This window comes from Prionailurus bengalensis, chromosome C1 (genome assembly GCF_016509475.1).
Source record: "Prionailurus bengalensis isolate Pbe53 chromosome C1, Fcat_Pben_1.1_paternal_pri, whole genome shotgun sequence".
Taxonomy (NCBI): domain Eukaryota; kingdom Metazoa; phylum Chordata; class Mammalia; order Carnivora; family Felidae; genus Prionailurus; species Prionailurus bengalensis.
In genome coordinates, this window is record NC_057345.1 from 7,204,851 (window position 1) to 7,227,886 (window position 23,036).

At 44.2% G+C, this 23,036-nt stretch overlaps 1 protein-coding gene across 8 annotated transcripts in view; it reads left to right on the forward strand.

Moving 5' to 3' along the window:
* Window positions 1–23,036, forward strand: part of UBE4B (ubiquitination factor E4B) — a 123,049-nt gene that overhangs the window by 79,189 nt on the left and 20,824 nt on the right. For all 8 annotated transcript variants that reach the window (XM_043578507.1, XM_043578506.1, XM_043578500.1 and 5 more), the window contains 11 exons: window positions 781–864; window positions 3,402–3,458; window positions 4,049–4,165; window positions 4,264–4,362; window positions 4,943–5,056; window positions 6,519–6,717; window positions 9,394–9,532; window positions 14,632–14,731; window positions 15,981–16,108; window positions 16,895–16,993; window positions 17,897–18,132. In XM_043578507.1, the coding sequence (XP_043434442.1) occupies window positions 781–864; window positions 3,402–3,458; window positions 4,049–4,165; window positions 4,264–4,362; window positions 4,943–5,056; window positions 6,519–6,717; window positions 9,394–9,532; window positions 14,632–14,731; window positions 15,981–16,108; window positions 16,895–16,993; window positions 17,897–18,132 (1,372 nt within the window). The remainder of the gene's footprint in view (window positions 1–780; window positions 865–3,401; window positions 3,459–4,048; window positions 4,166–4,263; window positions 4,363–4,942; window positions 5,057–6,518; window positions 6,718–9,393; window positions 9,533–14,631; window positions 14,732–15,980; window positions 16,109–16,894; window positions 16,994–17,896; window positions 18,133–23,036) is intronic.

Consider the following 23,036-nt stretch of genomic DNA (forward strand, 5'->3'; position numbering starts at 1 on the left):
TGGGCGCATTGTGACATTTGAAGATGAGTTGTACTGAGCAGATCTTACATGGTGATAATGTGCCCTGGCATTAGTGATAAACGTGTAAAAATAAACATAGGTGCCCTCCTTAAGCTCTGATCTCACGTTATTGTATTAATTATACCACACATGGAGGTAAGTCATTCTAATCAAGTTTTCTTTTATATTTTCAACATTTATCAACCGTCTTTTTACTCTGCATAAAGTTACTATCACGATAACAAGATCCATTACAGGTTTATTTTTCTTGTTCTCTTCAAAATAAATAGGGAGAGATGAGAAGAATCAGATGGAGGTGGGAGAGCGGCAGCAAAGACTTTTTCAAAATACTGATAGAGCTGGGGAAATATTGGAACATTTAGTCTAGCTTCTGTACAGATTATAGGTGCTTGGTAATCAGAAACCTATTCATTGCTGAGATGTACAGAATTGAGTTGATAAGGTGAGGACCCCTTGGGGACTCCTCGAACAGGCTCGAAAATTGTGAGGTTCTGCTGAGTCCCTCGGAGTCCTGCCAGAGAATTAGGACTCACCGAATCCTGTTACTCCTGGAAAATTCAGCTATATTACTTTATGGTTAGCCTCATCAAAGGACAGCCACACGCCATGGCTAGATACTAGATCCCTTTATAAACAAAACAGGTTTTCCCTGGGGAAGGGGGAAACGCTTGGGCATTCAGATTTGGCACTTTATTTAACATGCCTCCTGTTCTTACGTTTTCCTGAGCTTACGGTTCTGATTTATTTTTTTTCTTACAGATCTTTATCCCCATTTTACAAGGCCTGGCTCTCGCTGCCAAAGAGTGCTCCCTCGATAGTGACTACTTTAAATACCCCCTCATGGTAAAACTTGGCTCTTTTTCTTTAAGCCGTTCATTAGATGCTTTTCTTCGAGATTATTTGAACGCACGCTTTTCTTTCAGGTCCGCGATTAACCTTGTTTTCACATCTAAAACACGAAAGCATTGCGTTGGCCTTGCGGTGTTTGCTGTGAAGAGAGTTTTAGCGCTGGGACGTGTTCCGCCCATCCGAGCCCTAGACAGGAGTCGGGGACGCACCCTTGAAATGCACTTCCCCTTGTAGCGTAGCTTATGAAAATGACAATTCTGGGCGGTGTCCTTCTGATTCTCCTAACGGGCATATAATAACTACAATGAAATTTTGTTACTGAAAAAATTTAAAAAAGCTATTACAAATTCAAATAAGAAGGTAGAGCTGTACTAGGAAAACTAGTCCAACTTTATGTAGTGACTTTCTACGGAAAAGCCTCAGTAGTTTGCTTGTTTATCTTCCCCGTTCCCTTCAAGCTTCATGCGGGAGACAGATCTGCTCGTCTCTGTAAGGTACTTAGTAGCAAGCGTTGAGTCACGGACAGAACTTTCCTCCAGATTCCCATCGAGGGCCTTGATTGTTGTGAAAACAGCTAGAACCAGGTAGAAGAAAAAGGCAGGGGCAGGGGAGGCTCTTCTCTGAATTTGCTTCTTGGAAATTTTTGGAGAAAACTACCCTGATGTCCATTTTTCACTCTAGAAGTGTGAAGGAAAAAGGATCAAAATACGAAACGAGCCAACTCCAGGAATGAATACAACCTTGTGTAAGCCAAGGCCCTGGTTACACTGATATTTTTACTGGAGTTGTTCCTTTTACTCATTCTTCCTACTGACTTAATTCCGTTTTCCCGTTAACTCGGTACCCACCGAGGACCTATTCTGTGCCAGATACCGGGGCTGCTCAGACAAGGTGCCCCTCTGCGAGTTGCTCCTGACCTACTGCAAAACTCAAGTCCACAACAGCACAGTCAGATAATCACACCGTGCTAAACGCTAACACGGAGCGGTACCCGAGGGGTGCAATGATCTCTTTTAATACATCGATTTTAGTATGTGTGCTTAATCAAAACTGAGCTAAAAGTCTTAAGTGCTGGGAAATCAGAAGGTGAGATGGGAATTCTTAGTTTTAAAAATAACTTTGAATGGCTGCGTGTCAAGGCTCTTTCCACTGCACACGCTATTCAAGTTTCTAATCAAATTCTGTTAATCCTTATGCACTTTCCTGTCTGTGCCAGATAAAGGGAAGTGAGATCATCTGATTGTTTGAGTTCAGTGATGAAATGAATGCACATTAATTATCACTCTATTATGTAAATGTTCCTTCGTGGAACTGTGGGCTTTTCTGTTGGGGACTGATGTGGCTTGATGTTTCGGTAAGGAGCTTTTAGTGTCAGCTACCAACAAAACGTTCTTGGTCAAAAGACAAAGGCCTCCATTATGACAGACAACAGTTTGATTTTATACCATTAGTGCTGCTCGGATGGCCATGAGAGTGCGGTGCAAGGAAGGACAATGGGGGCAGGAAGAGGAAGACCGCTGCAGCTAGAATCAGAAACAATCGTGCTTATTCTCTGGCTCAGCGCATCCCTGCGTTGCCGTACCCTGGAATCAACTGGGGATCTTCAAAAAATACCGCCACCCGGCTCCTAGCCGTGATTCCCCCCATCATGGGTGTGGTGAGGGTGGGGCCCGGCATTGGGCCTTTCCGGCTTCCCAGGTGATCCTCTTGTGCAGCACCATGTGGGAACCCCTGCGCTAGGCACCGAGAGCTTTTCCTTTGCGGAAGCTCTCTGAGCCTCAGTGGCACCTCGAGGCGCATCGGCGCCTAAGTGCGTCAACTCAGAAGCTTCCATTGACTGGTTTAGCAGCTTGTGTAGCTCTCTTCAAATCACAGAAGATTAAGCTCACCGTTAAAGTAGCATTTGACTGGAATACTTGGGCCATGTTAAACTGTGTTCATGCCCCTAAAAACAATTGTTCCTGCTTCCCTAATGTGAGAATGATTGGAGCTCCAAAGGAAAGTGTTGGAGTTCTCAAAAACATCAGAGGTCTTGAAACCATGTAATACTTTTATTTTATTTTTTTTCCATGTAATGGTTTTAAATACGTTCTGAATTTGGTTGCTTATTAGATTGTAATTAGCTGTAGTGCCAATTAGCACTGGAAAGAGTAGTCATCTAAAGTTTACGAAGCATGTCTTTTTTGACATGGAGAGATGTTAAGTGAAAACATCATTTTTCTATAAAAATATACACATTTATCTCCGTGTGTGTATGCACAGAAATATCTCTGGCAAGCTATTAACTAAGATATCGATAGAGGGTAAAGTTTATGAATGATTCTTAGCTTCATTTTATATTTCTGTTTTATCTGAGGTTTTTACATTGAGCGGGCATTAACTGGTTCATCAGAAAAGCAGTGAAGCTGTTAGTGTTTTGGAAGGAATGCATATAAATTTATAGCAGCATTAAAGCTGTGCCTTGATAGTACACGTGGCAGTCAGTTTAAGGTGAAATACGCTTAAGCGACCCTTTCTGATCTTATTTCTAGGCTTTAGGCGAGCTCTGTGAAACCAAGTTTGGGAAGACACACCCTGTGTGCAATTTGGTGAGTGCCTTCCTAACGGACTTTCATATATTCGGGGGATGTCTAGCTCAGAAGACCTCCCTTGAGTAACATTATCTGAAAGACATCGCTGAGAGGACATTTAGATGAGGTGTAGGTAGCACGTCCGGGGCGGCTCGCAGCCGTTCAGTCAGTTAACCCTGCACGTTACTGCCTGGGATCGTGTTATTTATCTTCTTTTGTGGTTTCTGTAGAAGTATGTTGCAACTAGGAAAGCAAGTCCGATGGAAAACTTGACCTGGCCTTTGAGAGTGGTAGGGCAGCTCGTCTGAACTCTGTCGAAGAGCTTCTTGAAACATAAAAGTTCAGAGACGATCTTGTAAAAACATAGAGGGGTTGGAGGCTTCTCCTCCTCCATCGGAGACGAGAAAATACCAACGGGGTTCCTAGCACTTTGTGAGCTTTGGGTTTTTGTGTGTTAGCCGTCAGCCGTCAGTCATACTGGTGGCCGAGAGCCCGCTGAACAGGTTGGCTGGGGAGAACTCTGTTCCTTACGTTTTCCCCTCACTTGCCGACTTAGCAGCTTGATTCACTTCTTCCTTTTTTTTTTTTTTTTTTTTTTTTAAACGTAGGTTGCCTCTTTGCCGTTGTGGTTGCCTAAATCCTTAAGCCCTGGCTCTGGGCGGGAGCTGCAGAGACTCTCTTATTTGGGGGCTTTCTTCAGTTTCTCAGTCTTTGCAGAAGATGATGTAAGTACGGTGGCCATTTGCACTCGGCTGCTCTTCTGTTGAGATCCCTGCCTAAATGTATGTTGTGTATGGGTTGAATTGTTTCCTTCTCTTTCCAGGCTAAGGTGGTTGAGAAATATTTCTCCGGGCCTGCCATTACCCTGGAAAACACTCGCGTGGTTAGCCAATCACTGCAGCACTACTTGGAGCTGGGAAGGGTAGGTGTTTGAAAATTGCATTCAAAGGATGAGTGAAAGAGAAGTTGCATGTCAGTAACCTGTGCCCTGAATGAGAACTGTCGCAATGCTATGTGGCATCACGGGGTACTGGCTCTGAGGTTAGTGGCCATGCCGTCTCTCCAGCTTGTCCTCAGGACTTTAAAATACGAGACTGAGCAAGCGCTGTTAGTTTGCATATACTCCTTGATGACCCAAGTACAGTGTGTGTCCCAAGTATAGATTAACGTGTCTTCAGTTCTGAAACTTTAGCAGCAAAATTCTAGGCTAACGATAGCATGATTAGGGTAATTTTGATCCTATCCCTCAAGGAAACGGCGAAGGCCGTTTTATGACAGCTGTAACTCCTTCCCCCCACTCCGTAATCCACTTCCACGCGAGTCGTCTTGACACAGTTGAATTTGGGCATTTCTGTTCCTCTTGTAGTCAGCTTCTCCTAACGTGAGTGGAAAGAGCAGACGAGAGAAAGGCGGAAGAAGCCTAGCTGTTCTCGAGGTCAAAAGGAACAGTTTATTAAAGTAAAATTTTAATTGTTTTTCTTCCTTTAAAAAAATAACTTCAGCAAGAGCTCTTCAAGATCCTGCATAGTATTTTGTTAAATGGTGAAACCCGCGAGGCGGCTCTCGGGTACATGGCAGCTGTGGTCAATGCCAACATGAAGAAAGCGCAGATGCAGGTAGGACTGTGGAGGACTTTTACTTCTTGGTGTAATTCATTCGCCTAACTTGTGTTTGCTCGGAAACAACGCCAGGCACTGTTCTGGCCAATGGAGACGCAGTGTCGAGCCAGATAGAAGAGCTTCCTGCCTCTGTGGAGCTTACGTTCTCCAAGCTAAATGGTAGACACATAAACATATTATCTCAGGCCGTCCTAGAATCTGTGAAGCAAGCAAAGCAAGGTCGAGGATTGAGAGTAACTGGACGTACCAGGAGGAAGGTATGGGAGTGATTTTTGATCAGGTAGTGGGGAAGACCCTTCTAAGGAGGTGCTGTGTGATCAGAGACCTGGCTCGTGTGAAAGTCAGCCATGACAAGGCTGGAAAAAGAGTTTTCTAGACACGGGTGAAGCACCAAAGGTGGGAATGAACTAGCTTCGGAACAAGCTGCACGTGCAGACGTCAGTGACTGAGAGTGTACAGGAAAGAGAATGGTGGGTCATGGGCTAGCGGGATGGGCAGAGGCTCCCTCAGACCAGGGCCGACGTGGTAAGAACCGGAATGGGAAAACACTGGAGGCTTTTGCGGCAAGGAAGCCACCAAATGTGCTGTGGGAGGAGGGACAGAAGCAGACCCGAGGCAACCAGTTACAAGGTTATAAGCGTACCAGATCTGGTGAGGAGACTGGTGGCTTGGACGACTTTGCAAAGGTAGAAAAGTTAGAAGGGCATCCTTCCTATATTATTTATAAGTAATGAACGAAAGGTGTGACCTTCCTCCTCAGAAGAAGAAACCGGTTTAGAGAACTGCGTGAGACTGCCTGGGCTTCCTGCCGTAGCCCCACCATTTACTAACCTGATGGTGGGACCTTAGATAGTTATTTCTCTGTGCTTCAGTTTCCTACGTGCTAAGTGGGAGTAATAATAGTACCTAACTGTGGATTTAGTATCTGTAAAGCTGTTAGAACAGTGCCTGGTGCACCGTGGACACTCACTGGATGTTAACTACCATTATTACAATTATTCTATTACTGATACAGGACTTGGCTAATGATGTTGACCAGAGAACCGATTAGCCAAATGGTAGCGAGCAAAACTAGGGATTTGATGCTCTTGGGGGGGAAATAAAGAAGAGAAAGGAAGCAACATATATTGTGCTTCTACTTAATTAATTTTGAGGATCTTGGGCAAGTCACTTAACTTCTCTGAGCCTTAGTTTCCCCCTCTGTAAGATGGGAATGACAGTGGCACTGACTTCCAAGGGCTGTTCTGAAGATTCAGTGAGAGGATGTATAAGATGCTTCACATATGGTTAATACTCCAAAGAGCTCCTGGTAGTAGATTGACAGTGGTGACGATACTTGTCCTCTCTTCGACTTTGGGGTGAATGTCTGGTCTCCTTATAAAGTTGTGCCCAAATTTCCATCTAAATCATTGTTTTAAATCCCCCCCCCTTTTTTTTTTTTTTTTTTTGTATTTCACAGACAGATGATAGATTGGTATCTACAGATGGATTCATGCTGAATTTCCTTTGGGTGCTGCAGCAGCTAAGTACAAAGATCAAGTTAGAGACGGTGGATCCCACGTATATATTCCACCCAAGGTGTCGGATTACTCTTCCTAATGACGAGACGAGAGTGAACGCGACTATGGAGGATGTGAACGACTGGCTGGCTGAACTTTGTGAGTGACGCACACGTTCGTTATTAGACCGTTAAGGCGCCACCCTTTTATTTGAAAAATTGTTTTCTGTTTTAAAAAAAATTTTTTTTGATGTTTATTTATTTTTGAGAGAGAGAGAGAGAGAGAGAGCAAGCAGGAGAGGGGCAAAGAGAGAGGGAGACCAGAATCCAAAGCAGGCTCCAGGCTCTGAGCTGTCAGCACAGAGCCCAATGCGGGGCTTGAAGTCACGAAGCAAGAGATCATGACCTGAGCGGAAGTCAGTCACTTAACCAACTGAGCCACCCAGGTGCCCCTGAAAAATTGTTTTTAACTTATTTTATTTGGATGCTGGTGATTCCTCACAAATTGTTATTTTTTTCTCCAGAAGATGAATTTATGAGTCAGAGATACACAGTAAAAATTAATGCAGTAAAAAAGTTCTTGATTTACCCGAATAGAAACACAGAGCAACTGGAAGGAAATGTACTCACAGTAAAACAAAAAAGAAGTAATACAATAAAAATGATAGTGGAGACCTAATTATTATATGGAGTTTGCATATACCAATTAAAGTTCTCATGAAATATTCATAGATCGTGACGAATTGATGGTATTAAAATAGGAATATCTTCAAGGTGCTACGATTGTTGATCTTTCTTTGTTAGAAAACATGTCAATGACAGATGTCAAAACCCTTTGGCATTTATTTTTTCACGTAGTATAAAATCGTTCATGGAATAGGAGAGAGATTCCATGCTTACCCGGCAGCATCATGATCAGGTGTGTGTACATGTTCCAGAAGAACATTGTTTTTTAAGTTTATTTATTTATTTAATTTTGAGAGAGAGCGAGAGGGAGAGAGAGAATCCCAAGCAGGGTCTGCACTGTCAGTACAGAGCCCGTTGCAGGGCTAGAACTCACGAACCATGAAATCATGACCCAAGCCGAAATCAGACGTTTAACCGACTGAGCCACCCAGGTGCCCTTCCAGAAAAACATTTAAGCTACAATAAGAATTAAGCAGGGGCACCTGGGTGGCTCAGTTGGTTAAAGGTCCGACTTCCTCTCAGGTCATGTTCTCACGGTTCGTGAGTTTAAGCTCCGCATCAGGCTCTGTGCTGACAGCTTGGAGCCTGCTTTGAATTCTGTGTCTCCCTCTCTCTGCCCGTCCCTCACTCATGTTCTCTCGCTCTCTCACAAGAATAAATAAACCTTAAAAAAAAACAAAAAACAAAACTATATGATGAACAATAACATTAGTATTTTTTAATTATTAAAAACATTTTTTTAATATGTATCTTGGAGAGTGAGAGACAGGGAGTGAGTGGGGGCGGGGCAGAGAGAGAGGGAGACACAGAATCTGAAGCAGGCTCCAGGCTCTGAGCTGTCAACACAGAGCCCGACGCGGGGCTTGAACGCACGAACCGTGAGTTCAGTGACCTGAGCTGAAGTCCAACACTTAACCAACAGAGCCACCCAGGTACCCTATAAAGTTAGAATTTGAGTAGTGTCATTTGAACAAGTAGCTACTGATATAGGCTTGGACTTATATCATGGACTAGTAAGTTCCAGAAGAATCAAAGGGTTAAACATTAAAAATATATATATATTATATAATATTTATATATTAATAGTAATTATTAATGTAACTAATATTAATATATTATATATATAATATATATATAAAATAAAACGTGAAAAAAAACAGGATTTGACCCAGTCATGAAGAAAACAAATTTATAATGGTTTAAGAAATGAAGCAAATCATCAGAGACAATATGTATGTAAACAGCATCTTAATATGTAAATATACTTTTTCTGGAGTGAGACTAAATGAGTATGTAAAATTTAAAAACGGGTCAAAATATGTGTCGTTGTTTGATAAAATCATGCCTTACAAAATGTAAAATTGTTAGAAATGTAGAAGGCCCAAGCTAAATGCTACCAACAGACAGTTTTCTTTTAGTTTGGGAAAGAAAATGTAAGCAGTATATAACCTAAGGAATAAAATACACTTTTTGGAAAAGATATACATACTTGCAGGAATTAGATACAAATTGAAAGAAATTCAGGTTACGGTTGTGTATCTGTAAATTATCCAAAAACGAAGTGATAAGATGGAATGGAACTTTGTGAAGAAATAGACGGCATTTAATCAGTTTCTTTAGTGAATTCTGATTTATATCAAAAATTAGAACACTGTCATTGTCAGTAATGCTACATTTCAGAATATGCTCCCAATGCTGGGGGTGGGGTGAGGTCGTAAGTTTTTGTACGTAGATCTTCCAGGTACTATTTATACTAGAGAAAAAATGAGAAATGGCAAACGTACCCGCAGTGGGGAAATGGCTGTGGAGTCTGTAGCTTATTAACATAGTCTAATAGCATTCTGAGATTTAAGGTGATGTTGTGTGATCCGTGTTGAATAATAGAAATGGTTCTATAGAATACATCAGGAAGACACAGAACAGAAGATTGTCGAGGTACATCTATGTAAACATTCAAGCAGGGGGGCAGAATCCCTACTCTTTGGACAGAGCTCGCAGGCATTCTGTTCCTCTTATAACTGGTCTATACTTCGTAAAAAGCATCCTTAAACTTCTTGACAATTCAAGTGTAATTTTGTCTTAACTGTGCTTTTTCTCTGATTTAGTCCTGTAGTAGATTTTATTTAGGGAATTATGTTATTTTTCCTAGATGGAGATCAGCCTCCATTTTCTGAGCCGAAATTCCCTACGGAATGCTTTTTTCTTACCCTGCACGCCCACCACCTCTCTATTCTGCCAAGTTGCCGTCGCTACATCCGCAGACTCCGGGCCATCCGGGAGCTCAATAGGTATGTGCCTGAATCCATGTCCTGGGATCGCCTGAGTTACCACTGCTCTCGCAGAGCAAGCAGTTCCATTGTGACCAGTAGATTTTTTTTTTTAATTTTTTTTAATGTTTATTTATTTTTGAAGGAGAGAGAGGCAGAGCGTGAGTGGGGGAAGTGCAGAGAGAGAGGGAGACAGAATCCGAAGCAGGCTTCAGGCCCTGAGCTGTCAGCACAGAGCCCGACACGGGGCTCGAACCCACGAACTGTGAGATCATGACCTGAGCCGAAGTCGGCCGCTTGACCGACTGAGCCACCCAGGCGCCCCAGGTGACCAGTAGATTTGAGTGTGGGGAGTATGTACGTTACAGTACACACTGTATGACCACATTCCGTGGTCAGCCAGAGTTCTTTATGTGGTGAACTGACCCAAACTTTGGCTTCTGAGAGTTCTCAACCCTTGGTGCGTGGTCACTAGACGTCCATTAACTCTTTCCGTTGGTCATGGTATTGACCGGGAGGTACTTGCAAGGATCTCCCGGATTCCAGACATATTCCTTCCTCCTTGGATTCTGAAGCAGTAAGTCTAGTTCCCCTTGATAAACCAGATCATTTACTCCTGCCTACATGTAATTCTCTTTTTCACATGTTGTCTTGTGGCATAAAGAATTCAGAATGACCAGATGCTAGCCTCAATTTCACATTCATCAGCACCGTTGTTGAGTTTCTTTTTTTTTTTTTTAATGTTTATTTATTTTTGAGAGAGAGAGAGAGAGAGCGAGCTGGGGAAGGGGCAGAGAAAGGGAGACACAGAATCCAAAGCAGGCTCCAGGCTCTGAGCTGTCAGCACAGAGCCCGACGCGGGGCTCGAACTCACAAGCCGCGAGATCATGACCTGAGCCGAAGTTGGGATGCTTAACCAACTGAGCCACCCAGGCGACCTTGTTGAGATTCTTAATCTAAGCATTTCTCCCTGTGTACCAACATCTCCAACTAAACAAATCACAGGAACAGGAAGCAAAAATATTTTTGAATGGGTCCTCTGGAATGATAACAGTGTGGCCGCTTCATTTGGTCCAAGACCTATGTACACGTCTGGCTGTGAGAAAAAGTATGTCATGTCTATATCTGCAACTGTGTATCTCTATCTGTCTATCTGTCTTGCTAATCTCTTGTCAATGCTGATGATTACTCTATAGATGATTACTCTGAAGATTTTCCTTCTACGTGTATATTCGTGTCGTTTGTAAATGATGACAATTTTCTTTCTTACACCTTTTCTCTTTTTGTAACACTGGCTACAATTTCTAGTACAATCTTGAATAGAGACAACCTTCTTTGTATATCCTCATTACCAGATTAAGAAAATTTCGCATTATTTTTAGTATTTTAATAGTTCCTATTCCTAACAGAAGTTGAGTTTTATTAAATGCTTCTTCCATAGTTGTTGAAGAGATCAGATTTTTTTCCCTCCTGTATTCCGTTAATGTAGTTGAATTACATCAACTGGGTTTCTGATATTAAACCAGACTACCCTTCCTAGAGTAAACTCAGCTTTTATATCTCATTGATATTGCTTTCATGTCTCATATTCGTTTTGCCAGTGTTCTGTTCGGGATTTTTGAGGTTGTGTTCAAAAGAAAGATTGACCTGTAATTTCTTGTTAAGTCTTTCTCAGATTTTGGTATAAGTGTTATGCTTGCCATATAGAATGAGTTGGGAGATACTCTCTCTTTTTATATCCTTGGAAGAGTTTATTGTACAACAGTTATGTTATTTCTTTCTTGAAAGTTTGGGAACATTTATCGATGAAGCTGTCTGGGATTAGGGTTTTCTTTGTGGGAAAGTTTTTAATTATGTGCTGTATTCAGTTGATAGATACAGGACTATTTAGGTTTTTATTTCATCTTGTGTTAAATTTCTGTAACATCTAAATTTTCAAAATCTATAGGCCTAAAGTTGCTCATGATGTTTTCTTTCTATCATTTTAATGTCTGCAGCACCTTCATTATTTCCTTCTACTCCCTTTCAGTTTAATTTGCTTTCTTGTTGATATTTTTATTGCCCCTTGAGGTTGGTACTGAAATCATTCATTTTCAGCCCTTTCTTATGTGCATTCAAGGTGTCTCGTTTCCCCAAAGCATGGTTTTGGCTGCATCCCTCATGTTTGGCATGGCACATTTTACTGTTCAGTTCAAAATATTTTCTAATTGTTACTGTTTCATTTTTGACTGTGGGTTATTGAAAATATGTATTGTTCAAATTCTGGATTCTCGGTGGATTTGTCTCTTTATCTCTAGCCAAATTTCATTATGGTCAAAAGGACATGTTCTGATTTGTGTCCTTTGAACTTTTTGTGGAATTTGCTTTCTGGCCTCACACTCGCAAGTAAACGTTCCATATAGATGTGGAAAGAATGTGCTTTCCGTGTTGCATATTGCACAGCTTCACATTTGTCTCAATAGGTCAGGTTTGTTCATCTATCATTCACATTTTTCTCATATTTGCTGATTTTATCGGCTTATACCGCCAGTTACTGAGAGGCATATATGCATTTCAAACTGTGATTGTGAATTTGCTTCTTATTTTGGAATCCTGGGATCCCATCTCTTCCACTGACTTTGGATGATCCATTTCAATGGTACCAGCTACCGCTTTCACTCCAACTCCCAGTGGATGGTCAGAGATGTCAGTGTTCCCCTCACCTGTGTACTTTCCAGTGCTGTGATAGGACAGATGTCCTCTAGGGGATGGCGGGGCGAGAGGGCATGTATTGGGAAGAGGGGTTGTCTGAGCTGGTCACACATGGTATATTTATATTAATCTATATTAATGGTCTCAGCTTCTTTTTTTTTTTTAAAGTGTATTTATTTATTTTGAGAGAGAGCAGGGGAGGGGCAGAGAGAGAGAGAGCAGGGGAGGGGCAGAGAGAGAGAGAGCAGGGGGAGGCAGAGAGAGAGGATCCTAAGCAGGCTCTGAGCCATCAGCATGGAGCCCGATGCCTGGCTTGAACTCACAAACCGTGAGATGATGACCTGAGCTGAAACCAAGAGTCGGACACTCAACTGACTGAGCCATCCAGGCGCCCCAATATTCTCAGCTTTTTTTTGTTAATGTTTTTTATTTATTTTTGAGAGAGGAAGAGATACACAGAATGGGGGCGGGGGGAGGTGCAGAGAGAGAGGGAGACACAGAATCCGAAGCAGGATCCAGGCTCTGAGCTGTCAGCCCAGAGTCCGACGCGGGGCTCGAACTCACGAACTGCGAGATCATGACCTGAGCCCAGGTTGGACACTTAACTGACTGAGCCACCCAGGGCCTCCAGTATTCTCAGCTTCTTAAGCGTTAGATTCCTTCCTCCGAATTATGACAGGGGATGTCAGATGGCTCAACTTCACTCAGCGTAGGTCGCTGTCAATTCCAACTTTGAGTCAATTAGCTGGGCACACATTTAAAACCCATCCCAGCTACTCAGGACAATCTTGAATCCAGGATCTCTGATAAGTGTAACGTGTTGATGAACTTAGTTCTACATAGAAAGATGTTAACATGCTTCACTCTTGCTGATCAAGCATCTCCAGGATCCATTGCACACACACTGCCATATTGTGTCACTATTGTGGTAGATGGAATAACGATGTCCCAAGAATGTGGAAGGGAAATAGTAATTCTAAGTGCATTGAAATCTATAGCAGTTTGCTTAAAAAGGAACAAATATGTCAACCACACATTGTCATGTCCACCCAGTTAGAAGCTGGACAAGGCTGCCTTGCACTTTTCCTGATTGTTCCATGTGCCTGTCCAGTGTGGCTCCCTAGAGGCAGGCTGTCAGGCCTGTCTGCCCTCCCATAGTGCTTCTAAGCATCTTTCAGTGTCCTCTCGTCCTGCCATCTGCAGCATAGACAGGTGCCACACGGCACTTTCAGTGTGCTATCAAATCATCGCCGTTTTTTTGAGAGCCAGGTATGTATGTACCAGGAGTTCTCTCTTGATCCTAACCTGGCAGGAAGCTGCTTCAGGGCTCACCCTGATAGTAGGGCCTCTGTCCCTGCTCAGGCAAAACTCCACCACCACTGTGCGTCCAGAAAACCCGCGTGGCTGCCACTCCCCAGTATCCACTTCTGCCTTCGATGAGGGCTCACCTCTTGATGGAAGCTAGGTCATGGGCAGAGTTGCTGGCAGCGAGGCAGTCTGGGAAAGTCTTGAGACAAATAGTTTCAAAAAAACTTACAACCCTCTAGTTTTCTATGTCTTGATGGAGGGGGGTTGAAATCGCATTCCGTGGGCCAGTCTTTAAAACGTGCAGCCTGTAGTGTGACTGGCAGGCGATCTTCGGGCAGGCACCTAAAGGAAGTGAAGGAACAAGCCACAGAGATTATCTTAGGAGCATTCCCAGCAGAGGGAACGATTACAAAAGAAGAAAAGGAACTGCCCTGACTGAACTCGCCTTTCGTTTTGGTAAATTGACCAGACGAAGTAACCTTGAATTTCCACGAAGGACTTCTTTTTTCCCCTCTCTGGAAAATAAGGGGACAATGTGTTTCTTACTGTATTTCATTAACTCTAAAGTACCATCAATTTTAAGACCTCGTTATTCGAGGAACCAGTAAGAAAGAAAATTTCTGCCAGTTCATGATAAGAGACACTCTGATTTTAAAAATTTGTTTTTTTTTTTCAACGTTTATTTATTTTTGGGACAGAGAGAGACAGAGCATGAACGGGGAAGGGGCAGAGAGAGAGGGAGACACAGAATCAGAAACAGGCTCCAGGCTCCGAGCCATCAGCCCAGAGCCCGACGCGGGGCTCGAACTCACGGACCGCGAGATCGTGACCTGGCTGAAGTCGGACGCTTAACCGACTGCGCCACCCAGGCGCCCCTTTTTTTTTTTTTTAATTTTTTTTTTCAACGTTTATTTATTTTTGGGACAGAGAGAGACAGAGCATGAACGGGGAAGGGGCAGAGAGAGAGGGAGACACAGAATCGGAAACAAGAGACACTCTGATTTTAAAGATGCTAAAATGAGGGGGGAAATGTGAATCTGAGAGTCAACAAAATGGTCAAAATGAACAGATAAGATGGGCCCTGTGTCTTCTTGCATTTGACTGTTAGTCTTTGGTTTTAGAACCGTGGAAGATTTGAAAAATAATGAAAGCCAATGGAAAGACTCCCCGCTGGCCACTAGACACCGCGAAATGCTGAAGCGCTGCAAGACTCAGCTTAAGGTTTGTACAGTTAATTGGAGCAATTATAGGTCAGCCTCGTAACGATAATCCTCCCGCCCGCAAGTGTGCCTTGAGTGAACCCTTGAGCGTCCCCTTTCCCTTCATGACTCTGTTCCCTGAAGAGAAAACGCTACACTTTCCCACTTGGCTGGTACCTCGCCCGTGTCTAATACGACATTGAAATCTCAGCACAGAATCTGCACACGCTCGTGCCAGCGACAACTCGAATTCTTCCTGGTTTTATCACCCTCAGTGTCACGTCCCCGGCCTCCCTCACCCGTCTGCAGGGTCCTCCCCTCTGCTGCCTCCCAGCCCCGCGACCCAAAACACACAGGCGCCAGTGCGCCCGGCCACGCGCCTTCACGATGTTTCACCAAGCGGGTTTGTGGTAGTGGGAAGGCCCCCTTCCCTTGTCCCTCATTCTCCATCTGCCACCGAAGACGATCCACGGCACAGACCCTGACTGTAGACAGGAAGATTTCTGCTGGCGGAGGCCAGGCGGAGGCTGTACGAGGGAGCGTAGACAGCGGACTTACGCATTTTTCTCACGCTCTTGTTCACATTGTAAAACTGAGTACCAGCTGGTTCTGCTTTCTGTTGATTAGGAGGAGGATGTGTGGACATGGTAACTTCGATTTCTGGTGCAAGTTAAGATAGATTTGTTTCATTTGCCAACAGACGTAGTCGAGATGCAGGATAGGCCAGGGGCCCTTAACTGGCGTCTCTAGACCCCTGGGCTCATGCCACAGACGTGTTGTTAGGAGTCCGGAAACTGTTTGAACCGACGTGCCAGTGCGCGTGCGTGTGTGCATTTTCTTCTCGCAGTCGTCCTCCCAGGCAGGCGTGGGGCCCTCCGTGGACGAGCATTTTGCCCAGGGACAGCTCATTAGTGGTGACCTGGAATTCAGATGCAGATTTGACCGGCTTCTTTCCACGAACCGTCTCTGACGCCAAAGCGCCTCCCCCGGCAACCTTGTCCCCCAGTCAAGCTATTTAAACATGACAGTAATAACTACCTTCTTGAGCCCCAGCTTCGGGCGCAGTGGTTTGCATGGCGTACCTTTTGTTTTTCTCAGAACAAAGAAAGCTCCTGACACATGACCAGCTTACTATCTAGCTAGTTAGAGATGGAGCTCACGAAGCCTTAGAACTTCGACTTCCCATCTCTTGGCCCGTTCCCTGGCCGGTCAACGCTGCGGGCAACTCGCTCCCAACTAATGTGTGGGCGGGGGCATGCCTCCTTCCACAGAAACTGGTACGGTGCAAGGCCTGTGCTGATGCTGGTTTACTTGACGAGAGCTTTCTGAGAAGATGTCTGAATTTTTACGGCCTTCTCATCCAGCTGCTGCTCCGTATCCTGGACCCCGCCTATCCCGAGTGAGTGTGCCCCCTCCCCGTCACCTCCTCTTCCCTCGTCTGGGCCGTGTCGTCTTCGTTGTTCTTTAGTCGATAGCTAAAACCCAAGCCCTTACTTAATCCGTTCTTTAATTTCTAGATTGTACTTTATACAGACTACAAGATTAGTAATAGTTTGGATTCCTCGTAATTACAGTAAGAAGGGAATGTCCGCACCTATTACTTAAATTTTGACCTAGCACTTTTTTACCAACCGGCTGTAGATTGACACAAAAGGAAATCCCTAAGTTAGAAACTAAACACCGGAGATAACCAGCTATTAGGTAGGCCCTTTAAGCACTGGGTCCAAGAAGATACTCAGCCAGTCATTATTATTTTATTGTTACTACGAAATCTCCGGGTCACCGATGTAGGTGAGGTTGACCCAAGGCCCTCTGTAGGAGTGGAAAATATTCTTTAAAGTATATCTGTATCTCTTTTGTCTCAACACAGCTTGAGTTGCATAAAATGACCAAATATGACCCTTTTATTTTTTTCGTATTTGATTACATTAACCTTAACAGAAAATCAACAGAAGGAGACATTTCTCATGCCTGCCCTAGTATACCCGCTGTCTTCATTCCTCCCTGCTCATTTCTGGTTCTGGTCTCTTAGCTTGTATCCTTTTCCCATAGCTATATTATATAGAAGGAGGTTCCCCCCCCCCCCCCCAATAAAATACTTATCCATAATGGTCGCGTGATGTTCCTTATAGTTTCCGGTCCCAGGTTTTTGTTTCATAACTTGTGCTTTTATTCTCTTTGACAGCATAACACTGCCTTTAAATTCAGATGTCCCCAAGGTTTTTGCAGCATTGCCTGAGTTTTATGTAGAAGATGTTGCTGAATTTTTATTTTTTATTGTACAGTAAGTGCCTTTGACATACTCCATCGCTCTAATGTGTTTTCATGCATAATGTGTACATTGTATTATGAACTGTATTGCCAACCTCCATTTTATGCCTGAAATTCTGTGTGATGGCTGTAACCGAATGCTTCCTGGAGACTGGAAAAATAAATCCGACCGTGGCACGAAGCCAGTTCCAATAATATCTTCAAGACAGAAGCAGGATTAACAATGCTGCTAAGAATGTACTCTGTGAAAATTGAGTTGAATTTCTAATAATTGAGTATGTGTTTCTGAGAAACAGAAGGAGCAAACAGTTTATAAATATCTAAGTGAACATTCAAAAGCCAGAAATACCCGTATCTGTATTTTTGTACCAAAATTTTTCTCAATTATAAAATTGGAGAAAGCTTACAAAGAAGTGGTTTGAGTTTATAATTGACATTTGAAGTTTTTTTTTTAAAAAAAAAACAAACAAAAAAACAAAAAACAGCTATCAAAAAAATTTGTTGGGGCACTTGGCTGGCTGAGTCAGTGGATCATGCCACCCCTGATCTCCGTGTTATGAGTTCAAGTCCCTCGCTGGGTGTAGCGATTACTTAAAAATACAGTCTTTAAAAAAATTTTTTTTAAGTCTTTTTGGTAGCAAAGATCTTTTGTAAAGTCTGCCTCATAATTTAATCATGGCTTTGGCTTATTTCCTTAAACGTAATAAGTTAATATGACATGCTTCAGCCGGTAGACCCAATAGATTTGAAACCTATCTAGTTATAAAGTAAACAGTCACTTGAAACTCCGCAAGTTCAAGGTAATTCAGTATCTTGGCTCCTTGACCTATTGGCCCCTTCCCTACTTAATGACCCCAGCATCCAGTCAGGTGGAGTTTTTCGAAGCTTTATTTCTTGCTCTTTTTGCCTTCTTCAGATACTCTCCTCAGGTGCTTTATGAGCCCTGTACTCAGGACATTGTGATGTTCCTCGTTGTGATGTTGTGTAACCAGAACTATATCCGAAATCCATATCTGGTGGCCAAACTAGTAGAAGTCATGTTTATGACCAACCCTGCTGTTCAGCCACGAACCCAGAAGTTTTTTGAAATGATTGAAAACCATCCTCTCTCCACCAAATTGTTGGTCCCTTCACTGATGAAGTTTTATACAGGTAAGTTTCAAGTATTCAGGTGGGCAAGGTCGTCTAAAGCTAGTGGACGGAGTTACTCTAAAGCTGTTAGCTAATATCCCGATGGCCACGTACAGGTGTGACCTACTAGCCCACCGCTGACAGAGCATGTGCTGTTGCTTAATTTTCCCCGAATAGTGGAGATCCCACATTGACCGTTCTACGCACAAGTCCCTGATGGTGCAGCAGGATCCACGGTAAGCCACGTGGTTAACACTGAGCTCGGACTGGTGTCGACCGCACGGATCAGTTGTTTTGTCTGGAATCCTCTGGCTCATTTTAGCTTTGAGCTTTCAGAGCACGGGTCAGACAGGGAGCTTATTATAAATGTTTCTTCTTGAACCCCACTCGAATCAATGGAATCGGGATACTGGGGAGCATTCTCTCATTCGCTCTTGTCTACACATATTTGCTGAGTGCCTGGTAATAACCAGGCGCCGCCGTTCTGGGTGCTGGGTTTTATGCGGGTGGACAAGACCCGAGGACACATCAGACACCGTCCTCCACTTCTGGATTGGTTGGATTCTGAATGTTTATGTTTAATTGGGCTTTTGAACTGCAGATATGCTTGCATAAAGCTGATTACCTTGGGACCAATTCACCTGTCTGCTAGCAAAGGCGTAAGATTGTCCCAATGCCACATTTTCCTTCCAGTTTGTACATTTTGTAGGAAAAGAAGTGTGTTCTGTCTTCTGTCTGTCTCAACTTCTGTTGAAGCTAGCCCATTCTGGGCACTCAGTAAGTGTCCTGAGCATACAGTAGAATGTACTTGCCATGCTCTTGGAAGAAACACGGGTCATCCAAGAGTACAGCTGCTTGCTGTTTGGTGCAGCGACCAAAGTTTGAGGATTCCTCTGTGTTCAGTGACAGCCATCCCCTCCCTGACAACCAAGATCTGCTCCTGCTCGTTGGGGGCTGGTGCTGTCACCTGTCCTTTCACTTCTGAGGGTTCCAGCAGTCTCTCTACCTCCTTTCGCCTTTGTCACTATTGCTTTGTAATATCTAATAAGAGTCTCTCAGGGGCGCCTGGATGGCTCCCGTCGGTAGAGCATGATCTATGATAGAAGAATCGGTAAACTCTTGATCTATAGGTCAGGTTCAAGCCCCACTTTGGGTATAGAGATTACTTTTTAAAAAAAGAGAAAAAACAGTTTCTTTCCTTCCCAGCCTACCTGTTATCATCTTACACCTAAAGTAAGTAGATGAGCATCTTGAAGTTTTGTTAACATCCTCACTTTGACAACAGCAGAGAGCACTCCTGGGTCAAAAGCCTCTTCCTGGCTCCCCAGTCCTCCTCTTTCATTCTTTAGCCCTGGTGGGGCAGGGCCTCCCTCCCTGGGAAAGAGGGCCATTCAAGTGCAAATGATGAGTTACCCGTGTACAGGACAGGACCTTCTTCAGTGCCTTGCACATATCAGACTTCGTTGAAGATAATTCTGCATTTCTTTTTTTTTTTTTTTTTTTTGTAAGTTTATTTATTTTGAGAGAGAGCTCAAGTGCAAGTTGGGAGGGGCAGAGAGAGAGGGAGAGGGAGAGAATCCCAAGCAGGCTCCATGCCATCAGTGCGGAGCACAGTGAGGGGTTTGAACCCACGAACTGTAAGATCGTGACCCGAGCCAAAGTCAAGAGTCCGATGTTTAACCAACTGAGCCACCCAGGCGCCCTGAAGACAGTTCTGCATTTCTTAAAATAGCGTAAGGGAACTCTTTTCACCTATTTGTTTTCTAATTTATTTTTTAAGAAGAGACCACCTAGTTGTAGCTAATAACGTAGTTGCCGAGAAACACATTAACCTGCAAATACCTCTTTCATTTCCCCCATAGCTAGTGGGCAGCTATGAAATTCTATGAGAATGTAAATTGGTAAAACCTTTCCGGAGGGCAATTTGGCAGTCCACACCAGAAGCCCTAAAAATTTATAGATCCCGCATATCAGTCAGGGTCCAGTAAGGAAGACAGAAACATGCCAGTTATTTTCACAGAATTGAGTACGTACAGAAGGCCCTGGAACAATGTGGGAGTTAGGAGCACGCCCCACACGGTCAAAAATCTACATTTAACTCCCCCAAAGTTCATTATTAAAGCCTACTGTTGACCAGAAGCCTTATCAAGAACAGTCAATTGACACATCGTCTGTATACGTATTAAATGCTGTATTGTTACGAGAAAGTAAGCTAGAGAAAAAGAATGTTACAGAAGAATTGTAAGGAAAATACGTTTACAGTCCTGTGTGTGTTTTTATTGAAAAGACCACGTAAGTGGACCCGTGCAGTTCAAACCCGTGTTGTTCAAGGATCAGCTGTACAAGGACCTGGGCAAACGGAAGACAGAAAGGCAAATAAGGGACTTTGGGGTGAAAGGCAGAGTGTAGGTGCAGAAGTGGCAGAGCTGGGGGCACTGAGGCAAGAGGCTGCAGGTAGTAAAATCTAGCAGCGCGGATGAGGGCTTGGCCAGGCCTCTCAGCAACGACAGCGGCCATCTGGCCTCTCTGAGGGTGTGCAGCCTGGCTAGTTCTGCGAGCCCTGAACAGAGCTGGAAACCGGAAGCGGCTGCTGGGCAGGAGAACCTTTGCTGACCGGAGCAGCCAGCCTACCCCCAGGTCCAAGCCCCTTCTCTCCTTCAGGTTTCCGGTTCTTCTGCAGCGCCCCCTGTTGGCGAACCCAACAGAGGGCCAGCTGGCCAGGGGAAGCCTGCAGCGTCCCAGCCCCAGCATCACAAAGCCATAAAGGGTGGATTGGGGGCTGAGGGACAGCAGCTACGTAAACAGCTCACCCTTTTGAATGTGAACTTAATTTCTAGTCATCTGTTCTACGGGGAGAATTGTAAATGTACGTATGTGTTTACAGTGATCATTACTGCAGCATCGTTTACGGTGCAGTATAGTGAAAATTCGTAAAACTGCCTAAATGTCTGCCAGCTGTGGATAAAGTAAATTAGGTATCCAATAGTGGGTCTCTCTGAGCTATGAAAGATGATGTGTTATTTACAGTAAATGGTGAAGCGATTAAAGACAGTGTCTAGTAATGAAACAGTATGTACACAATGACCATGTGTTGGTGCCCATGTATGTGATGGAAAACAGTGTGGAAGAACAGATACCAAAATATTAACAGGGAGTCAGTTACTTTTGAGTGGTAGACCTGCGAATGGTTTTCTTTCTTTTTCTTTTTTAAAAATTATCTGAACTTGGGGCACCTGGGTGCCTCAGTTTGTTGAGCATCTGACTTTGGCTCAGGTCATGATCTCCTGGTTTGTGGGTTCGAGCCCCACATCGGGCTCCACGCTAGCAGTGTGGAGCCTGTTTGGGATTCTCTCTCTCTGCCCCTCCCCTGCTCACTGACTCTCTTTCAAAATAAATAAACTTAAAAAAAAAATCTGAACCTAATTATTCTGCAGTAAACATGTATTGTTAGTATTAAAAACAAAAGTTGTTTAGTTGAGTGTATTTAAAAAAAATTTTAATTTTTTTTTCAACGTTTATTTATTTTTGGGACAGAGAGAGACAGAGCATGAACGGGGGAGGGGCAGAGAGAGAGGGAGACACAGAATCAGAAACAGGCTCCAGGCTCTGAGCCATCAGCCCAGAGCCCGACGCGGGGCTCGAACTCACGGACCGCAAGATGGTGACCTGACTGAAGCCGGACGCTTAACCGACTGCGCCACCCAGGCGCCCCTAAAAAAATTTTTTTTTAATGTTTATTCTTGAGAGAGAGAGAGAGAGAGAGAGAGAGAGAGAGAGGAGTGGGGGAGGGGAAGAAAGAGAGGGAGACACAGAATCCGAAGCAGGCTCCAGGCTCTAAGCTGTCAGTGCAGAGCCTGATGTGGGGCTTAAACTCATGAACTGCAAGATCATGACCTGAGCCGATGCCAGACGCTTAACTGACTGAGCCATCCAGGCGCACCTAGTGAAATGTGTTTTATACTCAGTGCCCTGAGCCTGTCACTGGGACTTTGGCATAAAGCATGGGGGCGGAGTATAAGCTTGTGCCAAGGGCCGGGCTTCTTCCTGGGAGACCAGTGCTGGTCCTGGTGGAGCCCCACTGGTAGGATCGCAGGGACGGCTGGATGAGTGGTGTTCTCCCGTTCCCTTTGCCACCAGGCGGTGTACCGTCTGGCCCCGGACCACACCTGCAGTCCTAGATAGATGATACCCGCACTAATAATAGCTGCCGTTTATTGAATACTTTCTAATCCTTTCACTTAATCTGCACAGCCGTCCTCAAGATGGGTCCTATAAATATCTCCATGTTACAAATGAGGAACCTGAAGCTTAGAAAGGTCAAGCAGCTTGCTGAAGGTCAGCAGCTAGTGAGTGGCAGTAACCTCTGCAGTTGGGACCTTGGCACAGGTGCTCCTGACTGCCGTGCCGTGACTGCTGTGGTCACGTGGGACCGGTGCCGAGAGAACCCTGCGGTGGGGCGTCCGAGGCAGCCCTCCACTCGTGTCTGAAGCCCATAATAAGACCTGCTGACTCGGGTCCTGACTCTTAGGCATGAATTAGAGATCGCTGTATGGAACGAGCTCCTCTTTTCTGCCCCAAGAGACTATCCTGGCTTAGGAGATGCTGAAGATCAAGTTTTTATTTCAAAAAGAAAATTAAGCTTCAAAAGCAGAGTATTTTATTTGTATCAGCAGTCAGTTCCTTAAGGAGCAGTGTTCCCCACCTGGCTACTCGGAAGCTGGAAGAACACTGATAACTAAGACGTATTTCAAGACTGTCCTCTTCCCCAGGCCGAGCTGCATCGGCAAAGCCAGCATTAGCCCTAGTAGATTCACTCACTAATTCTACAAATGTTTGTGAAGCTCCTATAGTGTGTCAGCCCTGGTTTTGATGGTAAGGCCTAGTGGTGAAGATGTCACACAATCGCCGCTTTTGTGAGTCAGGCG